At 57.3% G+C, this 25,837-nt stretch overlaps 1 protein-coding gene across 3 annotated transcripts; it reads left to right on the top strand.

The window, feature by feature from the left end:
* TREH (trehalase) lies at positions 1-25,837 on the top strand. Of its 3 annotated transcripts, none has more exons than XM_036423143.2 (15): positions 1-141; positions 18,032-18,132; positions 18,235-18,379; positions 18,462-18,549; positions 19,112-19,212; positions 19,682-19,774; positions 19,876-19,992; positions 21,190-21,312; positions 21,499-21,548; positions 21,620-21,814; positions 22,256-22,473; positions 24,065-24,176; positions 24,317-24,419; positions 24,668-24,721; positions 24,943-25,837. In XM_036423143.2, exons 1-15 carry the CDS (start codon positions 59-61, stop codon positions 24,974-24,976), a joined length of 1,617 nt encoding a protein of 538 aa, XP_036279036.1. In that variant the 5' UTR covers positions 1-58; the 3' UTR covers positions 24,977-25,837. The 3 variants fall into 3 exon arrangements, with proteins under 3 accessions (XP_036279036.1, XP_036279035.1, XP_036279037.1); XM_036423142.2 differs by having other exon boundaries at positions 24,317-24,429; XM_036423144.2 differs by lacking the exon at positions 1-141 and adding an exon at positions 583-664 and having other exon boundaries at positions 24,317-24,429.

Genomic DNA, 25,837 nt, shown 5'->3' with positions numbered 1-25,837 from the left:
CAGGCGGGCCCAGGGCAGGAGCTGCCTGAGCTTGCTCACTGCCTGCAGCGTGGCCACCATGAGCACCTGCCAGCTGTGCCTGCTGCTGCTGCTGGGCCTGGGGCTGGGCGCCCAGGAGGCGCTGCCCCCGCCTTGTGACAGGTAGGATTGGGCACCTGCTCCCCCCGTGAGAGCTAGGAGTGGGCACCTGCTTTCCCCCCCGCCCTGTGAGAGGTAGGAGTGGGCACTACCCCCCTCCACCCCCATGGGAGGTAGGAGCCGGGATGGCCGCTGGGGCTAGTGGGGAGGCCGAGGCCAGGAGCTGGGGTGGGATGGGCTCAGGCCTGAGGCAGGGCGGAGGCTGGGTCCCAGTGGAGCGGGCTCTGCAGGGCGAGGCCCGTGTGGGAGCGCACTGCCCTGGAACCCCGCTGGCCGTTTGTGCACCACCCAGGCCCTTCCCTCCCTCCCTCCCTTCCAGCTGCTCCTTGAACCCACAGGGCTGTCCTCAGGGTTTTTCTAGAAAGTGTTCTGCGAGCCTGGATGTGGGAGGGGGTTCAGGGACTGGAAAGGGCTCCTGGCTCACTGGCTGCAGCGTGGCCACCATGAGTACCTACCAGCTGTGCCTGCTGCTGCTGCTGGGCCTGGGACTGGGCGCCCAGGAGGCGCTGCCCCCGCCTTGTGACAGGTAGGAGTGGGCACCCCCCATGAGAGGTAGGAGTGGGCACTCCCCCCCATGAGAGGTAGGAGTGGGCACCTCCCCCCCTGACCCCTATGACGAAGGACAATTGAAGGGCTTTTAGGGCCATCGCTTCCACCTGCACATCCTGGAGATGCGGCCTCTGCCTCCCAGGCCGGGGCGTCCACTCCCAGAACAAAGGTTGGTGAGCTCTGCGCCCTGGCTGCTGGGGAACAAGAAAAACGAGGCCGCACCTCTCGGCCTAACCTCGCCTGCCTGGAACCCAACAGAAGCCACGGGCGGGCGCTAGAAGCACAGTGAAAAGTGAACGAAGCCCACTCTAGGGCTGGGAGGAGAGCGTGTCAGACGGAGGGGTCTCAGGAGGCGATGCCGGTGCCGCGGGCTCTGGGAGAGACAGGCCAGGCCTGGGGGCAGCACGCGAGGCTGAGGCCGCACAGGGTCCGGGAGGAGGCCGGGCGGCTGGGCAGACGGGACCGGGACCGGCGGGAGGTGGTGAGGCTCTGGGAGAGGGGCCGGGCGGGCCTCCATGTAGGACCAGAAAGGCGAAAGCGTTCAGTGTGGGGGCTGTTTGGAAGGCTGTGATTGGACTTGCTGGTGGTTGATTGCGGCTCGGCAGTTGAGTGTGGAGGTCATGGTTTGATTCGCAGGGCACAGGCCCAGGCTGTGCTCTCGATCGCTGGAGTGGGGCCTGCAGGAGGCAGCCGATCAGTAATTCTCATCAGTGATGTTTCTGTCTCTCTCCCTCTCCCTGCCTCTCTGAAATCAAATTTTAAAAAATATCTTTTGGCTGAAGCCGGTTTGGCTCTGGTAGAGTGTAGGTCTGCGGACTGAAAGGTCCCGGGTTCGATTCCAGTCAAGGGCATGTATCTTGGTTGCGGGCACATCCCTGGTAGGGGGTGTGCAGGAGGCAGCTGGTCGATGTTTCTTTCTCATCGACGTTTCTAGCTCTCTATCTCTCTCCCTTTCTCTCTGTTAAAAATCAATAAAATATATTTTTTTAAAAATATATATTTTGAAAGGAAAGGATGTATCTGGCATAATTCATAGATGTAGTCCTGAGCGGTTAGAAGAGGGATCTCAGAAAGGGAAGCACAGTGTGCTGTCAGGGTCCTGGCCCACCTGAGCTTCAGGCCTCCCCGCTCACACAGGCCTCCCCGCTCACACAGGGTCTCCCCATCGCTCACACGGGGTCTCCCCATCGCTCACACGGGGTCTCCCCATCGCTCACACGGGGTCTCCAACGCTCACACAGGGTTTCCCCATCGCTCACACAGGGTCTCCCCATCGCTCACACGGGGTCTCCCCATCGCTCACACAGGCCTCCCCGCTCACACAGGGTCTCCCCAGACCTCACACGGGGTCTCCCCATCGCTCACACGGGGTCTCCCCATCGCTCACACGGGGTCTCCCCATCGCTCATACGGGGTCTCCCCAGCGCTCACACGGGGTCTCCCCAGCGCTCATACGGGGTCTCCCCAGCGCTCACACGGGTCTCCCCAGCGCTCACATAGGCTCTCCAGCACTCACACGGGTCTCCCCATCGCTCACACGGGGTCTCCCCATCGCTCACACGGGGTCTCCCCATCGCTCACACGGGGTCTCCCCATCGCTCACACAGGCCTCCCCGCTCACACAGGGTCTCCCCAGCGCTCACACGGGGTCTCCCCAGCGCTCACACGGGGTCTCCCCAGCGCTCATACGGGGTCTCCCCAGCGCTCACACGGGGTCTCCCCAGCGCTCATACGGGGTCTCCCCAGCGCTCACACAGGCTCTCCAGCACTCACACGGGGTCTCCCCATCGCTCACACGGGGTCTCCAGCACTGGTCTCACAGTGAGGGGTGCAGACATGGTCAGGAAAGGGAGAGGCTGCCGCTCCGCCCGGGCCGCTGCATGGGTGACAGACACACCCGTTTCCCAGCGGGGAGCTCCCGGGCGTGCCTCCGGTTCCTCCTGGGTCAGTTCCAGGGGAACGGCGTGTCCACATGGCTGACCTGAGTCACTCAGGCTCCAGGTCATGAAGGTCAGGGTGATAGAGGGTGACCCTTGGCCTCTGCCATAAACCCCATTATTAACATGAAATATCGGGCTTGGCCCGGGTTCCAGTGACAAAGACGCTACAGAGCAAAACAACGAGCCGAGGGGCTTGGTGCAAACGCCTGCACTGTAGCCAGTTGGCCAGAAGCGGGGTTAGCGTGGGGCCCCCTGAGCTTCGCACTGGTGCCGAGGCGGGGCAGTCATACTGGGGACTGTGCCCTCGACCTGGGGGTGGCGTCAGAGCCAGCAGGTTAGTGCCAGCCTGTGCTGGAGCGTTGAGGGAGTGTTAGGAAACATGTGCCTTCCTAGGATGCCTCACCTCCCTCAGCCTCGGGGCTCAGGGACAGTGAGCTGACACGGCAGAGGACGAGGACCTTTCGCTCCTGGCGGCCATGGGCACCCAGGTTAGAACCGCAGTTGTGCTGGGATCGGTGCTGAAGGTAACAACCACCGTGGGACTCAGACGCTGGATGCGGCCCCAGGGAGCGGGCTCACTGAGCGCATCAGGAAATGCTAAGTACACGGGAGCCTCCTGCACTGCTAGGGCATGCAGACTGTGAGCCGCTGTGCAGAACAGTATGGCGTTTCCTCAAAAAGTTTGAAGTGGAACTGCCTTTTGACCCAGTGGTCCCACTTCTAGGCATACATGCTAAGAAGCCTGAAACGCCAGTCAGAAAGAATGTATGCACCCCTACCTTCACAGCAGCACAATTTACAGCAGCTAAGATCTGGAAACAGCCTGAGTGCCCATGAGTAGGTGAGTGGGTTAAAAGCTGTGGTACATCTACACCACGGAATACTGAACAGCTGTAAAGAAGCGACAATATGGAGGGACCTGGAGAGCCTCACGCTAAGCGAAATAAGCCAGTCAGAGAAAGACAAGAATCACATGATCCCACTCATAAGTGGAATCTAATGAGCAAAATAAACTGATGAACAAAATAGGACTAGAGCGATAGATGCATGGAACAGACTGACAGATCTCAGAGGGGAGTAGAGAGGGGAGGATGGGAAGAGATCAACCAGCAAACATGTGTGCATCTATGCACAGCCCATGGACACAGACAATAGGGTGGTGAAGGCCTGGGCAGGGGGAGGTGGAGAAAGGCAAATTGGGGGAGGGGGAATGGGGGACGTCTGTAATAGAGGCAACAATAAAACAATCCTATATAATAAAAGCCTAACATGCAAATTGTCCCCTTGGGCAGTCATTTGAACAGGAGTTTGACTGGGAGACCGGAGTCCCACCACTTGCTATGGTGTGTGCTGACCACCAGGGGGTGGCGTGGAACATGGCAGGTGTCAGCAATGTGGTGCTGGCAGCGGGCAGCAGTGGAGGTGCTGCCGGCCCTGACGGGCAGTAGTACTGGGGTAGTCATACTGGGGACTGTGCCCTTGACTAGGTGGGACCTCAGCAGGATGGTGGAGCAGGAGAGCAGACAATGCCAGGCCAAGGAGGGTGCGAGTGGGAGCCCAGGTGCTGCCCAGGGCTCAGAGGTCAGCTGGGACCTGCCCTTCCACGCCAGATGCTCGTGCTTCAATTTCCGGCCAGGCCTAAGGACTGCACTCGTGCATGAATTTTGTGCACCAGGCCTCTAGTAATAAATAAAATGAAAAAGAAAATGCAAAATAATAAGAAAGGTTTAAAAACAAAATCCCTTGATGATGATTATTTACAAGAGCAAAAATGAAAGTGAGAGATGGGCCAAGCCTGGGTCCTGGCCAGTTCAAACCAAAGCTTCTCATCCCAGGGCCGGCCAAGCAGTGTGCTGGGGAGACCTGATCCTGGCCACTGGGGACAACGCCCTGGTCCCAGAGCCATTTCCTAAGGAGCAAATATTTGAAGCAACAGATAAGGAAGAAGGTTCCCAAGCGAAGGGGCTAGGTCAGCGCTGTCCAACCTTTGTCACCTCATGGCGCACACTACACTTTGGCAGCACACCCAAATACATCTTCTGCCGATCTGATTCATCCACACCAGACAGCTATTGTGATGGCAGTGGTAATTTTTAAATTTACCAATCTAAGGGAAAAGGGGCCAGTGCCCCTGATATTGCAGGCTTTAAAATTCTTACAGCACACCACTGAAAATCGCAGGGATAGCTCAGCCGGTGTGGCTCAGTGGTTGAGGATCACCTATGAACCAGGAAGTTCGATTCCCGATCAAGGGCACATGCCAGAGTTGCGGGTTCAATCCCCAATTGGGGGGGAGGGGTGCAGGAGGCAGTCAATTAATGATTCTCATCATTGATGTTTCTATCTCTCCCTCCCTCTCCCTTCCTCTCTGAAATCAATTCAAATATATTTTTAAAAAATATATTGATGAGAGGGTCGGGTCCCTTAAGTATGCCCCCTGCTGGGCACTCAGAGTTCTGCATGTGAGTGGACAAGATGGTCAGAGGATGGAGAAGCATCTTGGACTCTGTGACACAGACCCCCGTGCACCGTGGTGACAAAGGCCACGGGGCCACCCTAGAAGGGGCGGCGTCTGCTGGAGAGGACGGCGGGATGAGGAGCTGAGGTTCAGGTGGAAACGCAGGGGAAAGCCGGAGTGTTCAAACAGGCGTGGTTCTCTGCCTCGTGCCATAAGTCGTTTATGGTTCCCCGCCTTGTGCCATAAATCAAAGGCTTACAAATCTGCCATCAGCAATATTAACTGGACGCCAAGGCGAGAAACCTCATGCTGCAGAGTCCACACCACCTCAGCCCCCGGACACACAGGCTGGGCAGAGAGCAAACACCGTGGGCACCGCCCGGCGTGGCTGCTGAGACTTTGGACTGGAATGGCTACGGGGAGGCCATGGCCAGCCTGCTATCAGACATTAACGGGAACCACCCCTGCGACTGAAAGCCGTAGGGGCACCTTGGGACCTGAGATGCCCACGATACCGGGAGACCTGCTCCCCAGGGAGGCGCCAGAGAGACCGCAGTGAGGTGCACGGGCTGTGCAGAGACAAGCTCCTAGGGGAGGGGCCTCTCGGTCCCTTCAGCAGCTGGCGCTCTTCCCCTGGGAATGGCTGGAGCCAGCAGGGAGCTGCCGGACGCCACTGCCCTCACCTGGGGAGTGTGCCCTCGCCCAGTTCCCAACAGACGGCAGTGGCCAGGGGAGCAGGCGCTGCTTGGTTAGGATGGCAATGCCCAGAGGAGCAGGCGCTGCTTGGTTAGGATGGCAATGCCCAGAGGAGCAGGCGCTGCTTGCAAGCTGCCACTCTGGTTAAAGGTGATAAAACCAAATCTGCTTGGGGAGCTGAATCACATCCCGGTTCAGTGTTGGGTCTGACTTACCTTAGTCAGTGGCTGTGACCTGGCACAGGGTCCAGCAGAAGGTCAACGGAAACTTGGTCTATAAAAGCAATGCCCCATGTGGCACAGTCCCATGGAGTCATCATGGGCACCGGAGGGGCACTTTAAAGCAGAAGACATGGATGCCAGTCACAAGAAGCCCTTCCACTGAAACCGGTTTGGCTCAGTGGATAGAGCGTCGGCCTGTGGATTGAAAGGTCCCAGGTTTGATTCCGGTCAAGGGTATGTACCTTGGTTGCGGGCACATCCCCAGTAGGGAGTGTGCAAGAGGCAGCTGATCGATGATTCTCTCTCATCAATGTTTCTATCTCTCTATCCCTCTCTCTTCCTCTCTGTAAAAAATCAATAAAAAATATATTGAAGAAGAAGAAGAAGAAGAAGAAGAAGAAGCAGCAGCAGCAGAAGCCCTTCCTTCCTCAGAAGGTACCTGCGCCAGCCAGTGGCTATCTCAGTGTCCTCGTGTGAGGTGGCCACTTGGGTTCCTAAACCAGTGGACACTGGAAGGTTGCAGCAACGCAGAGGTGGCTGGATCTAGAAGGTTCCAGGTGCACTCGCTGAAGCACCACATGCTAACAAGAACAGTCTGTCTGCCCATAAGAGGGACGGCTGAAGAGGGCTTCGGGCAGACTCCTGGGGGAAGGCCATGCGTACGCTCTGACTGATGTGGGGACTAAGAAGCCACCAGTGGGGCCCAACAGCAACACCTCCTCTGGACTGGGCTCAGATGCCCAGTGGTAGATAATTCTCAAAATATCCCAAAAGGACCAGAACAAGAGAGAGTGCAATGATTTGGACCCCGGAGTTACATTTCTCAGACCCAGGAACACACTTTCATTCTCAGAGTAATGATTTGATAGACATTTGGAATGAGCAGCTAAAACCAAGGTGTCTAGCCGAAACTGGTTTGGCTCAGTGGATAGACGTCAGCCTGCAGACTGAAAGGTCCTGGTTTGATTCTGGTCAAGGGCATGTACCTTGGTTGCGGGCATATCCTCAGTAGGGGATGTGCAAGAGGCAGCTGATCGATGATTCTCTCTCATGGATGTTTCTAACTCTCTATCCCTCTCTCTTCCTCTCTGTAAAATATCAATAAAATATATTTAAAAAAAAAAACAACAACAAGGTGTCTAAAACAGGGAGATACAGGCCTCAAGGACTGGCTTACCACCTTCACAAGTGTGAGCTCACACTCAGCAGGAGGCGGTTAAGAGGGTCCTAACTAAACAGACCCCTCCGTTTTCCCGCGGGAACCTAGGACACCGAGGGAGAGATGGTGTAACTACAGGGGCTCCCGTGGAGGAAGATGATGGTGAACTGCACTTTTTCTTTCTTCCCACAGCACTTCCACTTCATTTTTCTGCCCTGATGTACTTTTCCTACTGAGTGTGGGACGCCAGGTCACGTCTACCACATTGCAATACAGTAAGCATTAACCAACATGGTTGGTTAAATTAGTTTTTTTCTTTTTTTAAAATATATTTTATTGATTTTTTTTTTTTTTTACAGAGAGGAAGGGAGAGGGATAGAGAGCTAGAAACATCGATGAGAGAGAAACATGAGAGAGAAACATCGACCAGCTGCCTCTTGCACACCCCTTACTGGGGATGTGCCCACAACCAATGTACATGCCCTTGACTGGAATGAACCTGGGACCTTTCAGTCTGCAAACCGACGCTCTATCCACTGAGTCAAACCGGTTTTGGCTGGTTAAATTATTTTTAATTTTTCAATTACAGTTGACATACAATATTATATTCTTTTGAAGTGTGCAAGCCAGTGATCAGACATTATATAACTTAGTAAGTGATCACCCCAATAAATCTATCTGACACCATATATAGCTTTTAGAATATTACTGACTATATTCTCCATGTTGTGCTTTAACATCCCCATGATTATCCTGTAACTACAAATTTTTACTTCTCCACCTTTTTCACCCATTCACTCTCCAACCTCCCTCCCATCTGGCAACTATCAAAATGTTTTCTGCATCTATGAGTCTGTTTCTGTTCTGCTTGTCCTTTTATTTTGTTTTTTAATCTATATTTTTGAGTGTATTACTGCCACAGCTTTTGTATGTTTCCATTTTCATGGAATCTTTTTTTTCCATCCCTTTACTTTCAATGTGTGTGTGCCTTTCCATCTGAAGTGGGTCCCTTGTAGACAGCACATGAAGGGTCATATTTTACTATTCATTCAGGTACCCTGCGAATTTTGACGGGAGCATTTAATCCATTTGCATTTAAAGTAATTGTTGAGGAACAAAGATGGCGGTGTAGGTAAACACACCTAATCTGCTGCCATGCACAACAATTTCAAAAATAAAACTAAAAATTAAAGTCTATCCCCCAAAACCCAAGGGAAAGCTGGCTGAAAGGAAGCCCTACAACCAGACTGGAAGAGAAAGAGGAGAATTCAGGGCACAAGCGCTGAAAAGTAGGGGGCGAGGACGCAATATGGGCTGGCAGTGGATCCCGGCTGGCAGAGGGCATTGCTTTCTTCAACCCAAAGAGAGACGAGCTCCAGATCTCTCTGAAATCCAGTTTCTGGAGAGAGGCTAGACTGTCTGCCATCGGGTCAGAAAGTGAGGGTGGCTTGCTTGCAGAGCTGCACACAAGAATATTTGTTTGCTGTGCGGGGAGCACACGACGCGGGGAGACACTGGGACTCACTCGGAGAGGCAGTGGACGGACAGACAGCCATTGCTGTTGGCCACACACCAGCCTAGTGAGGCCCTGAGACTCCACCCCGCACAACCTACAAACAACACACCCAAGCTCCAAGCAGTGGCTTTTGCATATGAATGGCCCTCTCTGTTGCAGTCTAACCTAACAAACTGTTAAAGTCCAAGGAGGAAAGGACTGTGGTTCTCCCAGTATCTCCTGCAGGGTGGCCTCAGACAGTAGCTGAACTGTACCCCATTGGAGACTCAGAAGCCAGTGTTCCTAGTGCTCAGTTTTAACCCCTCACACCCATAAATGACACATTCGGGAGACGGACTCAGTGAGCACCAAAGCCCCACTAAAACAAGGCGCATCTCCAGCGCAGCAGTTCCTCCATTATAGACACAGCAGATCCTCACAGACAAGTGAAGTGGCCTGGAGGTCAATTCCTCCCAGTGTACCAACAGCAACCAAGGCTTAATTACACCAAGACTGCACTCAGCCCACAAATGGATATACCAAAAGCAACCACCTCAGGTGATTGGGGAAGCTGAGCTACTGGCCCCTATAGGTCACCTACCACACAAAGCCACTCCATCAACGACATGGAGGCAGCCAAAATGAGGAGACACAGAAGCATGCCACGAATGGGAGAGAAAGAAGAAAATAAACAACTGGACTACACAGAGTTCAGAATCACATTTATAAGGTTACTCAAGAATCTTCTAAAAACCTTTGAGAAACTCAATGAAACCTCCAAGAAGCTTTGTGAGGCCTTCAAGGACCTTAATGAGAATACAAAAAAAATAAAAAATAAATAAAAAAGGAAAAGGACCAGCCAGAAATTAAGCATACACAATCTGAAATAAAGAATATACAGAAACTCAACTTAGACCAACATGCCCCAAGAATCAAAACAAAAATCTGGAATATAAGAAAGCAAAAATCACCCAAGGAGGGGCAAAAAGAAAGAAGAATCCAAAAGTGTAAGGATAGTCTAAGGAGCCTCTGGGACAACTTCAAGCATACCAACATCTGGATTTTTGGGGTGCCAGAAGAAGAGAGCCAGCAGGATACTGAAAGCATATTGAAAGAAATAATGACAGAAAACTTCCCCTAGCTGGTGAAAGAAATAGACTTACAAGAACAGGAAGCATACAGAACCCTAAACAAGAGGAATCCAAAGAGGACCACACCAAGACGCATTATAATTAAAATGCCAAGGGCAAAAGACAAAGAGAAAATCTTTCAAGCAGCAAGAGAAAAACAGCTAGTTACCTACAAGAGAGTACCCATGCGACTGTCAGTTGATTTCTCAACAGAAACTATGCAGGCCAGAAGGGAGTGGCAAGAAATATTCAAAATGATAAACAACAAGAACCTACAACCAAGATTACTCTACCCAGCAAAGCTGTCATTCAGAAGGTCAGATAAAGAGCTTCACAGACAAGAAAAAGTTAAAGGAGTTCATCAACACCAAACCAGGATTACATGAAATGTTGAAGAGTATTCTTTAAGAAGAGGAAAAAGAAGAAAAATGTAAAGGTAAAAATTATGAACAACAAAAAGACCTCAAATACATACCCACCAACAAGTGAATCTAAAAATCAAGTGAATAAAAAATCTGAAGAACAAAATGGACTGGTGAATATAATGGAATCAGGGACATAGAAAGGGATTGGACTAACAATTCTCAGGGGGAAAGGGGTCTGAAGGGTGTGGGAAGAGATTGGGCAAAAATCTTACACCTATGGATAAAGACAGTGGCAGAGGTAAGAGCATGGGGTGGGATTGGGAATCAGGTGGAGGGAGATATGGGGCAGGGGGGAGAGGAACACCTGTAATAATCTGAACAATAAAGATTTGTTTTTTTAAAAAAATATATATCAAAAAAAGAAAAGAAAAAAAAATAAAGTAGTTGATAGATATTTATTGACATTTTATTATTCATATTTTTTATCTTCCTTATTCTTCTCTTTAAAGTAGACCCTTTAACATTTCTTGTAATACTAGTTTGGTGGTGATGAACTCCTTTAGCTTGTCCTGGTCTAGGAAGTTCTTTATCTGCCCTTCATCTCTAAATGATAGCTTTGCTGGGTAGAGTAATCTTGGTTTTCCTTGGTAGAGATTCTTGTTTTTCATCACTGAATATTTCTTTCCAATTCCTTCAGCCAGCAAAGTTTATGTTGAGAAATCAGCAGACATTATACAAAAAATATATATTTCTATTTATTTCAGAGAGGAAGGGAGAGGGAGAGAGATAGAAACATCAATGATGAGAAAAAAATCATCAATTGACTGCCTCCTGCACACCCTACATCAGGAATAAAGCCTGAAACTCAGGCATCTACCCTCCTGGTTCATAGGTTGATGATCAACCATTGAGCCACACCAACTGGGCTTAGTTGACAATTTTATGGGAGCTTCCCTATAGGTAACTAACTGCTTTTCTCTTGCTGCTTTTATGATTCTTTAATTTTTTAAAAAGATTTTCTCTTTGTTTTTAACTTTAATTATGATGTGTTGGTGTGAGCCTCTTTGGGTTCATCTTGTTTGGGATTCTCTGCACTTCCTGGACTTGTATGTCAAGTTACTTCATCAGGTTATGGAAGCTTCTGTCATTATTTCTTCAAATAGCTTTTCTTTTCTTTTTTCTGGGCCAACAATTCTTTTGAGACCCAATTTCAATGTCAAACAGTGCCTTATGTGTACATATCAGCAATGATATTTCAGTTCTAGATGGTGGACAAATAGTGGTAATGCAGGTCTGATCCTCTCTGGTTTGGTCCTGGGCAACCTGCAGTGACACACAGCTGCTGGCTGCTAGTATGGCAAGGCAACTTCAGTATCTTCCATCTCTGTACTGCTTCTCTTCTGTCTTCATGGCTGGAGTAGTCCTGACAATTTCTCTATGTTGCCAGAATCCACATGGTCTCGGAGTTGTTTCTGAAAATATACAAACATATTCTCGACCAAAATTCAAATGGCTTTTCAAGATCTTGCTCTCTCTCTTCTCCTTCTGGCACCCTCATGATGCGAATGTTGGTACACTTGAAGTTGCCCCAGAGGCTTCTTACATGCTCTTTGTATTTTCTAATTATTTTTTCTTTTTGCTCTTGTGATTGAGTGTTTTTTCCTGCCTCATATTCCAGATCGGTGATTTGATTCTCAGCATTCTCTATTCTACTGCTGAATCTCTGTAAATTATTTGTTATTTCAGTTAGTATACGCTTAATTTCTGACTTGTCCTTTTTCATGTCTTTGATGTTCTCACTAATTTCCTTGAAATTCTCATTAAGATCCTTGAAATTCTCACTAAGCCCCTGATGCTCTCATTAAGATCTTTAAGAATCTTTATAACCATTGTTTTGAACTCTGTATCTAGTAGTATGTTTGTTTCCATTTCATTTAGGGTTTTTGTGTGTTTTTTTTCTGGAGATTTCTTCTATTCTTCCATTTGTGACATGTTTCTTTGTCTCCACATTTTTGCTGCCTCCCTGTGTTTGTTTCTATGTATTAGGTAGAGCTGCTATGCCTCCTGGAGTTGGTAGAGTGACCTAGAGTAGTAGGTGTCCTGTAGGCCCAGTGGCTCAGCTTCCCCAATAATCTGAGCTGGGCAATCTAGGTGCACCCTGTGTGGGCTGTGTGCATTGTCTTGCTGTAGTTGAACCTTGATTGCTGTTGGTGTCACTGGGAGGAACTGACACCCAGGCCAATTGGCTGTGAGGACCAGCTTTGACTACAGTGGAAGGAAGAGATGTTGTGCAGAAGACCCCTGTGGAGCAGGACTTGCTTCAGTGGGCCTTTGCTTCTCACTGAAGCTGCCCCTTGATTGTGTCACTTATGGATGTGTAGAGTTGCAATCTGGTGTGATCTAAAGCTGTCCACTGGGTGCACTGGCTCAGGGCCCCCACTGGAGGTGCAAAGTCAGCCACTGGCTCTGGGGCCACCTGTCAGGAGCACAGCGCAAGCTGCAAATGGCTGCTACTTATGTTGGGCTTAGAAGTGCCCAGGAGAGGCCAAGCTGAGAAACAAGGCAGGCTGTTACCAGGGCTGGGCCCCCAGGGGCCTCTTATTAAGAGGAATGGGGCATGCTAATGCCAACTGCTGCTGGTTTGAGAGATTTTAAGAAAGTCTAAAGCCTGAGCCAGTACAGGCCATTCATATGGAAAAGTCATTGCAAACAGCTTGGGTGGGGCTATAAATTGGGTGGAGCGGTATCTCAGGGAATCACCAGGACAGCAAACATTGTGAGCCAGCCTGGTGGAAACTCAGATATGCTGTCAGTCAGCTCTATGACAGGGGAGGTCTCAGTGTAAGAACAAGCACTATCTGGGAGAAAGCTGCCTCCGAATTCTTGCTCCAGTGCCAGACAATCCAGTTCCTCCCCGTATGTCCCTGGGTCCCTCCTCTTGCCGAACTGCTACCCTAGTACTGGAGCTCAGAGACAGAGAACAAGTCCAAGTATTATAAGTCTGTGCACAGGCCCTTTAAGAAGAATAGTCTGGGTCTCCAGTAGCCTCCCTGTCACTCAGCCACAATCCCTGCTGGTTTTTACAGCCCAAAGGTAACAGGGACTTCTCTCCCCAGCTCTGGAACCCTGTGTGGAGGGGTCTGTGTGGGGCTAGGACTCCTTTCACCTCATGAGAGGCCTCTGCAGCCTACATATCCCTGCCAATTGAAAACTGCCACAGATGGGTGTTGGACCAACCCATTCTGTACCTCCACCCTTCCTATTACTTGCAATGTGCTTTCTTCTTTAGTTATGAGACTTCCATTCAGCCCAATTTCAGGTGGTCTTGAATGATGGTTGTTTTGTATTTTGATGTGGTTGTGGAGGCAGCATGTACCAGTGTTTACCTGACTGGTTCTGACTCCTGACTAGTTTTTTATGTTTTCTAGTTCCGTTTTTATGTTTCCTATTTCTTTGTTGAAGTTCTCATTAAGTTCCTCTACGCTTACCCTACACCCATGGAGCATTTTTTAAGCCAATGTTTTGAACTCTGCACCTAATAGATTGTCTCCATTTTGTTTAGCTCTTTTTTCTGGAGATTTCTTCTGTCCTTTCGTTTGGGACATGCTTCTTTACCTCCTCGTTCTGGCTGCCGCCCCGTGTTTGTTTCTGTGGACTAGGCAGAGCTGCCGTGTCTCCGGGGCGTGGTAGAGTTCCCCTAGTAGTTGGTGTCCTATAGAGTCCAGTGGAGCAATCTCCCTGCTCACCCAAGCTGGGCCTTTCAGCTGTGACCCCATGTTAGCCATGTACACCCTCCTGTTGTAGTTGAGCCTTGATTGCTATTGGCATGTCAATGGGAGGGATTTACCGTCAGGCTGATCAGCTGTAAGGAGTGGCTGTGACCAGGATAGAGGATCAGCTGTGAAGGAGTTACTTCAGTGCTCTGGTATCTGCTGAGTCTGCCGCTTGAGTGTGTCCCTTGTGGGGGAGGTTGGGTAGTGATTTGACGTGGTCTGAAGCTGTCCCAGTGCACTGGCTCCAGGGCCGCTCGGAAGGGCAAGCCAAGGAAGGCCCCCCCCCCCCCCGTCTGTGTTCTTCCCAGGCCACCTGCCTGAGCTATAAAGAAACCTGCCGATGGCTGCTACTTATGCTGGGCTTGGAAGTGCCCAAGAGAGGCCAACCTGCCAACCACGGTTGGCTGCTGCTAGTGCTGGGCCTGGGCCACTTAGTGAGAGGGATGGGGCATGCTGAGGCCAGTTACTGCTTGTTTGAGAGGTTTAGGAAGTCCAAAGCATGAGCCAAGACAGGCTATTTGTATGGAAGAGTCACTAGAAACAGCTTGGATTGGGCCCAAAAGTTGGGTGGGCAGGGAATCACCAGGGTGTGGTTAACAGTGTGAGCCAGGATGATGGAGACTCAGATATGATGCCTGCCTGCCAGCTTTGGGAGGGCTCAGAAAAGGAACATGGCCTCTGCCAGCACTTCTGTCTGCAAGAAAGCTGCCCCTCCAGCTCTCAACCTAATGCCAGACAACTCAGTTCCTCCCCACATGTCTCTGGTGCCCAGTGCTGGAACTCCGAGCAAGTAGGTTCAAGTAAGTCCATGTTCTGGCCCTTTAAGAGGAATGCCTGGGACTCCAGTAGCTTAGTCTCACTCAGCCACACCTGAGCTGGTTGCACAGCCAGAAGTCATGGGGCCCTCTCTTCCTGACAATGGGACTCTTGCTGTGGGTCCTGCTGTGGAGTTGGAACTCCTAACTCCTCAGGGGGGTCTTCACAGTTCTGATGGCCCTCTTCGTTTTTATTGTTTTAACTGTGTTTTTATTGACTTCAGAGAGGAAGTGAGAGGGAGAGAAAGAAACATCAATGATAGCCCTAGCCAGTTTGGCTCAGTGGATAGAATGTCAGCCTGTGATCTGAAGGGTCCCAGATTCAATTCCAGTCAAGGGCACATGCCTGGGTTTCACGATTGATCCCCAATTGGGGGTGTGCAGCAGGCAACTGATCAATGATTCTATCTCATCATTGATGTTTATATCTCTCTCTCCCTCTCCCTTCCACTTTGAAATAAATTAAAATATTTTTTAAAAGAATTAAAAGAAACATCAATGATGAGTGATGAGAGAGAATCATTAATTGACTGCCTCCTGTATGCCCCCCACTAGGGATTGAGCCCCACAACCTGTACTTGTGATCTGACAGGAAATCAAACCATGTTCTCCTGGTTCATAGGTCAACAGTCAACTACTAAACCATGCCAGCCAGGCCTGATATCCCTTTTTATATAAAATTTTTTTTATTGATTTCAGAGAGGAAGGGAGAAGAGGAAAGAAATAGAAACATCAATGATGAGAAAGAATCATTGATTGGCTGCCTCCTGCACCCACCCCCGGGCATGTATCGAGCCCACAACCGGGCATGTGCCCTTGACCAGAATTGAACCCAGGACCCTTCGTCCACAGGTCGATGCTCTGTCCACTGAGCCAAACCAGGTAGTGCCTGATATCCTTTTTTATTTTTATCTGCCACATTCGAATGTGGGACCAGCCCATTTTGTGTCTCCACCCCTCCTACCAGTCTCTATATAGCTTCTTCTTTATATCCTTAGTTTTAGGACTTCTATTCAGATCGATTGAGACAGTTCTGAATAATGGTTGTTCTGTAGTTTAGTTGCAGTTTTTTTTTTGTTTGTTTGTTTTTTAAATATATATATATATTTTTTTTATTGATTTTTTTTACAGAGAGGAAGGGAGAGGAGAGAGATAGAGAGCTAGAAACATCAATGAGAGAGAGACATCAGCCAGCTGCCTCCTGCACACCCACACGAGGGATGTGCCCGCAACCAATGTATATGCCCTAGACCGGAATCGAACCTGGGACCCTTCAGTCCACAGACCGATGCTCTATCCACTGAGCCAAACCGGCCTCGGCTAGTTGCAGTTTTGATGTGGTCGTGGGAGGATTTGAATACCACAGTGAACCACATAGCCATCTGAACCACTTGGTTAATATTAATATTGGTAGTCAACTGTATTGGGAAGTGGCATGATGCCTGCCCTGGTCAGTTTGGTTCAGTGGATAGGGTGTCGGCCTGTGGACTGAGAGGTCACGGGTTTGATTCTGGCCAAGGGCACATACCTTGGTTGCAGGCTCGACTCCTGGCCCCAGCTGGACGAGTGTGGAAGGCAGCAAATCGATGTGTCTCTCTCACATTGATGTTTCTGTCTCTCCCTCCCTCTTCCAGTCACTCTAAAAATCAATGGACAAATATCCTCGGGTGAGGATTAACAACAGAAAAGCCTCCTATCCCTGCCCTACACTAGCTCTAAATATTAGGTATATTTATGTTGATAAAGCAAGTAGTGCTTTATTTATTATATAAATGTCACATCGACCAAATGCAGATGCTCCAACAGGTTTTATTTTCATTTAAGGAGCCCATGGCTGAAGACCAGGGGGAGCCTGCTGTGTAGCAAAGACTGTCTGTTCTTTTACCGGGGATGTAGCTGCTAAGCTCTTGGAGTTCCCCCAGTGGTCAAGTGCCTATTAGGGTGGTGTCTGCTAGTTTGTGTTCATGAGGTGACTCTTGGGGGGAGTGGCTAAGTGAGTCATGCTAATGAGCTCACTCAGGATGGGGCGGCCCTGTCAGAAAGGCCACGTGACTATGGCTTCCCCATCTGTGACACATGAAAAACGAGGCCTGGCATATAAAGCCTTCACATACATTTTCACGTTTTTGTTCTATTTGGTTACTTATTTCCCTTCCTGCTCTGCCTCTGCTTGTACCTTATGAATAACGTGTGCAGAACTGCTTAGCATGGATGTGAGCTGAGTCCAGTTCCCGCTCAGGGAGTCGATTCCATGGGGATTGCATTCTGGGGAGAGGGCCTGCAGAGAACGGAGCCAGAGCCTCTGGGCCTGGCGTGCGGAGGGAGCAGAGACTCGGGCGGAGGGACCCTCCACGGTGTCAGGAGCCCTGTGCGTGTGACCTCCCTGTGAGCCGGTGCTGAGGGCAGCTGGGGTGCACGTTTCACACCAGGAAGGGTGGGCCCCTCTAGGGTGAGGGAAGTGGTAGTCCCTTGGCGTAACTTATTCTGAGGGCGCCCGGGGAGGCTGTGCCAGGAGTGGGTCAGCCGCATGGCGCCGCCTGCTGGGTCACTAGTGAGCTCATCTCCATCCTGTGCCCCGCGTCCTGCCCACCGAGAGGGGCTGTGCGTCTCTGCACGGCCGGCCCCCCACCGGCCTTTCTGAGCATTCGGTATCCAGGGCGAACAGTATCCAGGGGGCGTGAGTTCTGCCCGGAGCCGTACACCACACGGTCCAGACACCCTGCAGGCAGTGGATCCCAGAACTCCCTTCCAAGATGGAATCCAACTGTGGCCTCCTGGGTCATGGGTCGACGCTCAGCCATTGAGCCGTGCCAGCCGGGCTGGTCCACCCTATTCTCTGATTAAACTGTTAACCTTGCCATGGCTGGTGTGGCTCAGAGGATAGAGCGTTGGCCTGCAGACGGAATGGTCCTGGGTTCGACTCCCGACAAGGGCACATGTCTGGCTTGTGGGCTCAATCCCCAGTAGGGGGCATGCAGAAGGCAGCCAATCAATGATTCTCTCTCATCATCAATCATTCTATCTCTCTCTTCCTCTCCCTTCCTCTCTGAAATCAATAAAAATATTTTTTTAAGTGCTAATCTTTCACCCACCAAGTGCTCTCTACTGTTCCAAATCACAGCCTCTCAGGAAATGGTTTGGGTCCTTTGCTGCACAAAGACCCTCCTACTTCTCTCAGCCCTGGTGTCACCACGCCCAGAGCCCTCCCGCGCGTGTGTTGGGCACGCACACAGCCCTATCCGGTCCGGGGATCCGGCCTCTTCCCCCGCTGACCGCCCTCCGCCCTCTGCAGCCCGGTGTACTGCCACGGGGAGCTGCTGCACCAGGTGCAGATGGCCAAGCTCTACCCGGACGACAAGCAGTTCGTGGACATGCCGATGGCCTCCCACCCAGGTAAGCGCCGGCCCGCCTGCTCCTGACCGCCCCCCGGAGGCGGCAGGGCCAGACCCCGCCAGGGAAGGGGCACGGGTCCCACGGAGCCGTGTCTCCGCCCAGACCAGGTGCTGCAGGCCTTCCGCAGCCTGGCCAGCGCCCACAACCACAGCGTGCCCCGGCCGCAGCTGCAGGCCTTCGTCCAGAAGCACTTCTGGCCCGTGGGGCTGGAGATGCAGCCCTGGGTCCCCGAGGACTGGACGGACAGGTAGGCCCGGAGCGGGGCGGGGCGGGCCGGCCCTCCGCCTGCTGCCCTCCCCCGCCCCCAACCCGCCGCCCTGTCCCCCCAGCCCGCGGTTCCTGGAGAAGATTGCGGACGCCAGGCTGCGCTCCTGGGCCGGGCAGCTGCACCAGCTCTGGAAGAAGCTGGGAAAGAAGGTACCGGCCGGGGGGCCCGCTGGGAGGCCGCCCCTGGGAGCACAGGCCCCCCCCCCCCCATCCCGTCCCCGTCCGCGTCCCGGTCTGGAGCAGCATCTCTCTCCCGATTGTCCGCGAGGGCAGGGGACACCTCCTGACCCCTGACCTCCCTGAAGGCCCAGGCACACCGCCTGTCCGCCTTCCCAGGCCCAAGACTGCACAGCACTAGCCCCCAGGCGGCACCCACAGGCAGAGGGCCGGGCTCCTTTGTGGCGGGTGCCGCTCCCGGGCGCTGCTGCCCTGAAAGCCGCCCCTGAAGCCACTCCCCCGCAGCGCCAGCGCCCGTCCTCTCGCTCCTCGCCCCCCCCCCCCCCCCGCCCCGGGGTCCAAAGGGTGCCAGGCTCCTCCGCTCCACCAAGCACAGCAGGGACCCCAGGCCCCCGTGGGGCAGAGCCTCCCGGCAGCCAGGCCGGCCGAGCGCAGGGAGGCAGAGCCCACGGCCTCTCCGAGCCCCCGCGGCCCCCCACGGCGGCGGGCGGCCCTTGGGTTGGGGTCCAGGCTGCGACCTCTCTCCTGGCTCCAGATGAAGATTGACGTCCTCCGGGAGCCCGAGCGCTTCTCTCTCATCTACCAGCGGCGCCCCTTCATGGTGCCCGGCGGGCGCTTCCGCGAGTTCTACTACTGGTGAGTGCCGGGCCCAGTCTGGGTGCCTGCGGGGGCGGGGGGCCTCCGGGTCCGGGGGTGCCTGCGGGGCCGGGGTGCCTGCGGGTCCGGGGGTGCCTGCGGGGCGGGGGGCCTCCGGGTCCGGGGGTGCCTGCGGGGCCGGGGTGCCTGCGGGGGGCCGGGGGGGCCTGCGGGGGCCGGGGGGCCTGCGGGGGCCGGGGTGCCTGCGGGGCCGGGGGTGCCTGCGGGGCGGGGTGCCTGCGGGTCCGGGGGTGCCTGCGGGGCCGGGGAGCCTGCGGGGCCCAGTCTGGGTGCCTGCGGGGCCGGGGTGCCTGCGGGGCCGGGGTGCCTGCGGGGGCCGGGGTGCCTGCGGGGCCGGGGAGGCCTGCGGGGGCCGGGGGGCCTGCGGGGGCCGGGGTGCCTGCGGGGGCCGGGGTGCCTGCGGGGCCGGGGGTGCGGGATCTGGCCCTGACGAAGCCGTCCCTCCCAGGGACTCCTACTGGGTGCTGGAGGGGCTGCTGGTGTCGGAGATGGCGGGCACGGCCAAGGGCATGCTGCAGAACTTCCTGGACCTGGTGTGGACGTAAGCGCTGCCCCACGGGTGCGGAGGACGGGCGCTCGGAGCGGTGAGCCCTGGCTCCGGGGCTCCCTCTGCAGGAGCCGTCAGCGACCTCCTCCCCGCAGCTACGGGCACGTTCCCAACGGGCCCCGCGTGTACTACCTGCAGCGCAGCCAGCCGCCGCTCCTGGCGCTCATGATGGCCCGCTACGTGGCGCACACCAACGACACCGCCTTCCTCCGGTGGGCACCGCGGGCTCCGTCCCCGAGGCCTCCGGGTGGGGGGTGCTCCCAGGCTGAGGCTCCGCCCCCCAGGCCTCTGGGTGCGGGGTGCTCCCAGGCTGAGGCTCCGCCCCCCAGGCCTCCGGGTGGGGGTGCTCCCAGGCTGAGGCTCCGCCCCCCAGGCCTCTGGGTGCGGGGTGCTCCCAGGCTGAGGCTCCGCCCCCCAGGCCTCCGGGTGGGGGTGCTCCCAGGCTGAGGCTCCGCCCCCCAGGCCTCCGGGTGGGGGGGCAGTGCTCCCAGGCTGAGGCTCCGCCCCCCAGGCCTCCGGGTGGGGGGTGCTCCCAGGCTGAGGCTCCGCCCCCCAGGCCTCCGGGTGGGGGGGCAGTGCTCCCAGGCTGAGGCTCCGCCCCCCAGGCCTCCGGGTGGGGGGTGCTCCCAGGCTGAGGCTCCGCCCCCCAGGCCTCCGGGTGGGGGGGCAGTGCTCCCAGGCTGAGGCTCCGCCCCCCAGGCCTCCGGGTGGGGGGCGGTGCTCCCAGGCTGAGGCTCCGTCCCCCAGGCCTCCGGGTGGGGGTGCTCCCAGGCTGAGGCTCCGCCCCCCAGGCCTCCGGGTGGGGGTGCTCCCAGGCTGAGGCTCCGCCCCCCAGGCCTCCGGGTGGGGGTGCTCCCAGGCTGAGGCTCCGCCCCCCAGGCCTCCGGGTGGGGGGGCAGTGCTCCCAGGCTGAGGCTCCGCCCCCCAGGCCTCCGGGTGGGGGTGCTCCCAGGCTGAGGCTCCGCCCCCCAGGCCTCCGGGTGGGGGGTGCTCCCAGGCTGAGGCTCCGCCCCCCAGGCCTCCGGGTGGGGGGGCAGTGCTCCCAGGCTGAGGCTCCGCCCCCCAGGCCTCCGGGTGGGGGGGCGGTGCTCCCAGGCTGAGGCTCCGTCCCCCAGGCCTCCGGGTGGGGGGTGCTCCCAGGCTGAGGCTCCGTCCCCCAGGCCTCCCGGATGGGAGGAGGGTGCTCCCAGGCTGAGGCTCCGCCCCCAGGACTCCGGGTGGGGGGGCGGTGCTCCCAGGCTGAGGCTCCGCCCCCCCAGGCCTCCCGGATGGGAGGAGGGTGCTCCCAGGCTGAGGCTCCGCCCCCAGGACTCCGGGTGGGGGGGCGGTACTCCCAGGCTGAGGCTCCGCCCCCAGGACTCCGGGTGGGGGGAGGGTGCTCCCAGGCTGAGGTGCCGGCTCTGCCCCAGGGACAACATCAGGGCCCTGGCCATGGAGCTGGACTTCTGGGCCGAGAAGAGGAACGTCTCTGTGAGCGTGGGGGGGAGGAGCTACGTCCTGAATCGCTACCACGTCCCTTACGGGGGTCCCAGGTGAGGGAGCGGTGTCATCAGCCCTGGCAGGAAGGCCCGTCCGTGCTCAGGCCCTCTCAGGGGGCGAGATGGTCGCTGTGGGCCATCAGGGCGGTGGGCCCAGGTCCGCTGAGTCACCAGGCTCAGCCCCAGCTTGGGTACGAGGCTCAGAGCCCCCGTGCCAGGCTGCCCACTCTCCTCCCGCAGACCAGAGTCCTACAGCAAGGACGCAGAGCTGGCGGCCGCGGTGCCCGAAGGTGAGGGCGCCGGACGGGTGGGGCTGGGCCTGCAGCGGGGCGGCCGGTGCTCTGTCCTCTGTCCCCCACAGGCGCCCGGGAGGCTCTGTGGGCTGAGCTCAAGGCGGGGGCCGAGTCGGGCTGGGACTTCTCTTCCCGCTGGCTCGTTGGAGGCCCGGACCCCAGCTCGCTCAGCAGCATCCGGACCAGCAAGCTGGTGCCTGTGGACCTCAACGCGTTCCTGTGCCAGGCAGAGGGGCTGATGAGCAGCTTCTACGCCCTCCTGGGTGAGCGCCCGGGCGGGCGGGAGGGGCCCGGGCGGGAGGGGGTGGGCTCGCCCGCTCGGGCCGCCTCGCCTCGGCCTTGGCCTGGAGCTGGAAGGAGGACCTGGGTGGAGCGCCATGGGACCTGCCCCCATGCAGCCCTGGGGCGCACACGGGGCCTTCCGCAGTCACTCCCGGCTTTTCTCACCCGCACGTGCGCCCAGTCCTCGCCTGCACCCCTCCCGCTCCCCGCTGCTGCCCCTCCAGGCCGAGCCAGGGCCTTTGGAGGATGAGCCTGGGACAGGGCCGGAGGCCGGAGCCCTAAGCCCCTTTGCCCAGGGAATTCTGGGTCCTGGAGCCTGAGGTGGGCTGGGCTCCAGGTGGGCACGGCTCTGGCCCTTGGGGGTCACAACAGGAGGCGGCCAAGGGCAGGCCCGGTCACTCCCTCTAAATCACGTGCCCCAGGGAATGAGCCTGAAGCCACAAGGTACAGAAATCTGCAGGCCCGGCGCCTGGCCGCCATCCAGGCTGTCCTGTGGGACGAGGAGAAAGGGGCCTGGTTTGACTATGACCTTGAACATGAAAAGAAGAACCACGAGTTTTACCCGACCAACCTGACTCCTCTCTGGGCCGGCTGCTTCTCTGACCCCGCCCTGGCGGACCGGGCCCTGAAGTACCTGGAGGTGAGGGGGTGGGGGGTGGTCCCTGGGTGGACCGGGCCCTGAAGTACCTGGAGGTGAGGGGGGGTGGGGGTGGTCCCTGGGCAGGACCGGGCCCTGAAGTACCTGGAGGGGAGTTGGGTGGGGGGGTCCCGGGGCGGACCGGGCCCTGAAGTACCTGGAGGTGAGGGGGTGGGGGGTGGTCCCTGGGGCAGACCGGGCCCTGAAGTACCTGGAGGGGGAGGGGGTGACGGGGGTGGTCCCTGGGTGGACCGGGCCCTGAAGTACCTGGAGGGGAGGGGGGGACGGGGGTGGTCCCTGGGTGGACCGGGCCCTGAAGTACCTGGAGGGGAGGGGGGGAGGGGGGGTGGTCCCTGGGGCGGACCGGGCCCTGAAGTACCTGGAGGTGAGGGGGGGTGGGGGGTGGTCCCTGGGGCAGACCGGGCCCTGAAGTACCTGGAGGGGAGTTGGGTGGGGGGGTCCCGGGGCGGACCGGGCCCTGAAGTACCTGGAGGTGAGGGGGTGGGGGGTGGTCCCTGGGGCAGACCGGGCCCTGAAGTGCCTGGAGGGGAGGGGGGGGGGGGGTGGTCCCGGGGCGGACCGGGCCCTGAAGTACCTGGAGGGGAGGTGGGGAGCGGGGTGGTCCCTGGGTGGACCGGGCCCTGAAGTACCTGGAGGGGAGGTGGGAGGGGGGTCCCTGGGTGGACCGGGCCCTGAAGTACCTGGAGGGGAGGTGGGGGGGGGGGGTCCCGGGGCGGACCGGGCCCTGAAGTACCTGGAGGGAAGGTGGGGGGGGTGTCCCGGGGCGGACCGGGCCCTGAAGTACCTGGAGGGAAGGTGGGGGGGGGTCCCGGGGCGGACCGGGCCCTGAAGTACCTGGAGGGGAGGGGGGTGGTCCCTGGGTGGACCGGGCCCTGAAGTACCTGGAGGGGAGGTGGGGGGGGGGGTCCCGGGGCGGACCGGGCCATGAAGTACCTGGAGGGGGGGGGGGGTCCCGGGGCGGACCGGGCCCTGAAGTACCTGGAGGGGAGGTGCGGGGGGGTCCCGGGGCGGACCGGGCCCTGAAGTACCTGGAGGGGAGGTGGGTGGGGGGGTCCCGGGGCGGACCGGGCCCTGAAGTACCTGGAGGGGAGGGGAGGGGGGGTCCCGGGGCGGACCGGGCCCTGAAGTACCTGGAGGGGAGTGGAGGGGGGGTCCCGGGGCGGACCGGGCCCTGAAGTACCTGGAGGGGAGGGGAGGGGGGGTCCCGGGGCGGACCGGGCCCTGAAGTACCTGGAGGGGAGGTGGGTGGGGGGGTCCCGGGGCGGACCGGGCCCTGAAGTACCTGGAGGGGAGGGGGGGGGGTCCCGGGGCGGACCGGGCCCTGAAGTACCTGGAGGGGAGGGGAGGAGGGGGTGGTCCTGGGGGCAGCGCTGGCTCAGGACCCAGCAGGAGCTCTAGCCAGTGGCCTCCTCGCCCTCCTGGGTCTCAGCTGCCGGTCCCGCTGCGGCCACCAGGGGCAGCTGTGAGCCCAGAGGGGAGGGCCCAGGAGAGGGACCTCTGCTTTAGGGGGTCCCTCCCTCCTGGCTCCTCGCCAGCCCCACCTGCAGTCACACTGCCTTCTGGAACCTTCCAGGACAGCGAGATCCTCACCTACCAGCACGGGATCCCGACCTCGCTCCGGAAGACGGGCCAGCAGTGGGACTTCCCCAACGCCTGGGCGCCCCTGCAGGACCTGGTCATCAGAGGTAGGGGCAGGGGCGGATCCCAGGGTCCGCCCCAGGGTGGTTGCCCGTGGTTCCAGGACAGAGGGCACAGGCCGGCCCGTCCCTCCTGCGCCCCTGGGATGGGGACCTGGATACTCAGGCCCTGCCACGGGGTGTCCTAGGTCTGGCCAGGTCTCCTTCACCTAAGACCCAGGAGGTGGCTTTCCAGCTGGCGCAGAATTGGATCCAAACCAACTTCCATGTCTACTCCCAGAAGTCAGCCATGTTCGAGAAGGTGAGCTGGCCCTGAGCCGCCGAATGTCAGGCTCTGGAAAGCCCAGGCCCAAGCCCCGTGGCGGCCCCCAGTGGCCATCCCAGGGCACTGCAGGGGTGGGAGACTCAGACGGTGAGCAGGCCCCGAGCCAGTGCGCCTCCCCCGTGTCAGGCTCTGCAAACTGCAAAGCCCCGTGGCGGCCCCCAGTGGCCACTCCTGGGCACCGCAGGGGTGAGACAGCTTGTCCTCTCGCCCCCAGTATGACATCAGCAGTGGTGCACAGCCGGGTGGCGGAGGGGAGTACGAAGTCCAGGTGAGTGGGCACACCCCACAGGGAGTGATGGGGCTCTGCTCTCCCCACGGCTAACCTTGACCTTCCTTTCTAGGACTGTTCTTCCATGCGGGTGGGTCCCCAGGGAGGAGCCTGGCACCCTGGGTTAGACCTTCTGGGTTTGGGTCAGGGGTCCCACACCTGCCTGGAAGGACGTGGGGGCCTTTCCCCGAGGCCTCACCCACTGGCCATCCTCTCCCCAGGAGGGCTTCGGCTGGACCAACGGACTGGCCCTGATGCTCCTGGACCGCTATGGCGACCAGCTGCGCTCCGCGGCCCCGCCGGCGCCCCTGCAGCCCCGCTGCCTTGCAGCTGCCCTTGTGCTCAGCCTCCTGCTGCGGTGACGGCCCTTCCCGCCGCGCAGCGCCCCCTCGGCCTCATTAAACGTGTGCAGGCAGCCTGCCCCGCGCCGCGTGCTCTGTCCGGGACCCTGCGTCCTGGCCAGCCTCCGTCAGAGGCGGCAGGGAGGGCTCCGGACGTCGCCAGGGGGATACCCCGCTTTGTGGGGAAGAACTAGCCCTCCCATCCGGGAACCTCAGCCCAGGGCCCCACACAACTCAGCCTCCCGAATCCGCCCAAACGCTTTATTGTTCTGAGATGCTTACAAATACTGAGAACCGCCCGGCGCTGGAGGGGGGCGGGCTAATGTTAAGGCGGAGGACGGCAGCCAGGCCCCGAGGCCCTGTCCTCTGCTCCACGGCACCCCCTCGGAGGTGGGGCTCCAGGGTCCCCCTCCCCGGAGCTCCTCCCGGCTCGGGGAGCAGCCCTCTGTCCTGTCAGGGAGCCCCGCACAGACCCCGAGGAAGGCCTCCTCCTCCCTCCTCCCCGGGACCTAGATACCCTGACTTCATCCCCTCTGGCTCGAAGCAAGGCACCAGTGGACGGGGCTGGCCGGGGCCAGCGGCTGTGGCCAGGGCCTGGGCAGGCTGGGGCGGGAGGTGTGAGGTCCCATTTCCCCAAGGGCCTGGGCTGGAGAGATGATGGCTCGTACCCTGATGGGCCCACAGCTTAAGCAGTGGGCGGAGCCACACAGCCACAGCAATAGCGTGTAACCATGGCAATGAAAGGTTACCATGGTGACCATGGTGATGGGTCCGC

The sequence above is a fragment of the Pipistrellus kuhlii genome, unplaced genomic scaffold (assembly GCF_014108245.1).
Source record: "Pipistrellus kuhlii isolate mPipKuh1 unplaced genomic scaffold, mPipKuh1.p scaffold_m20_p_77, whole genome shotgun sequence".
Lineage (NCBI taxonomy): Eukaryota > Metazoa > Chordata > Mammalia > Chiroptera > Vespertilionidae > Pipistrellus > Pipistrellus kuhlii.
Note: the sequence above shows the minus strand (reverse complement) of the source record. Positions and strands in the feature narration are given on the sequence as shown.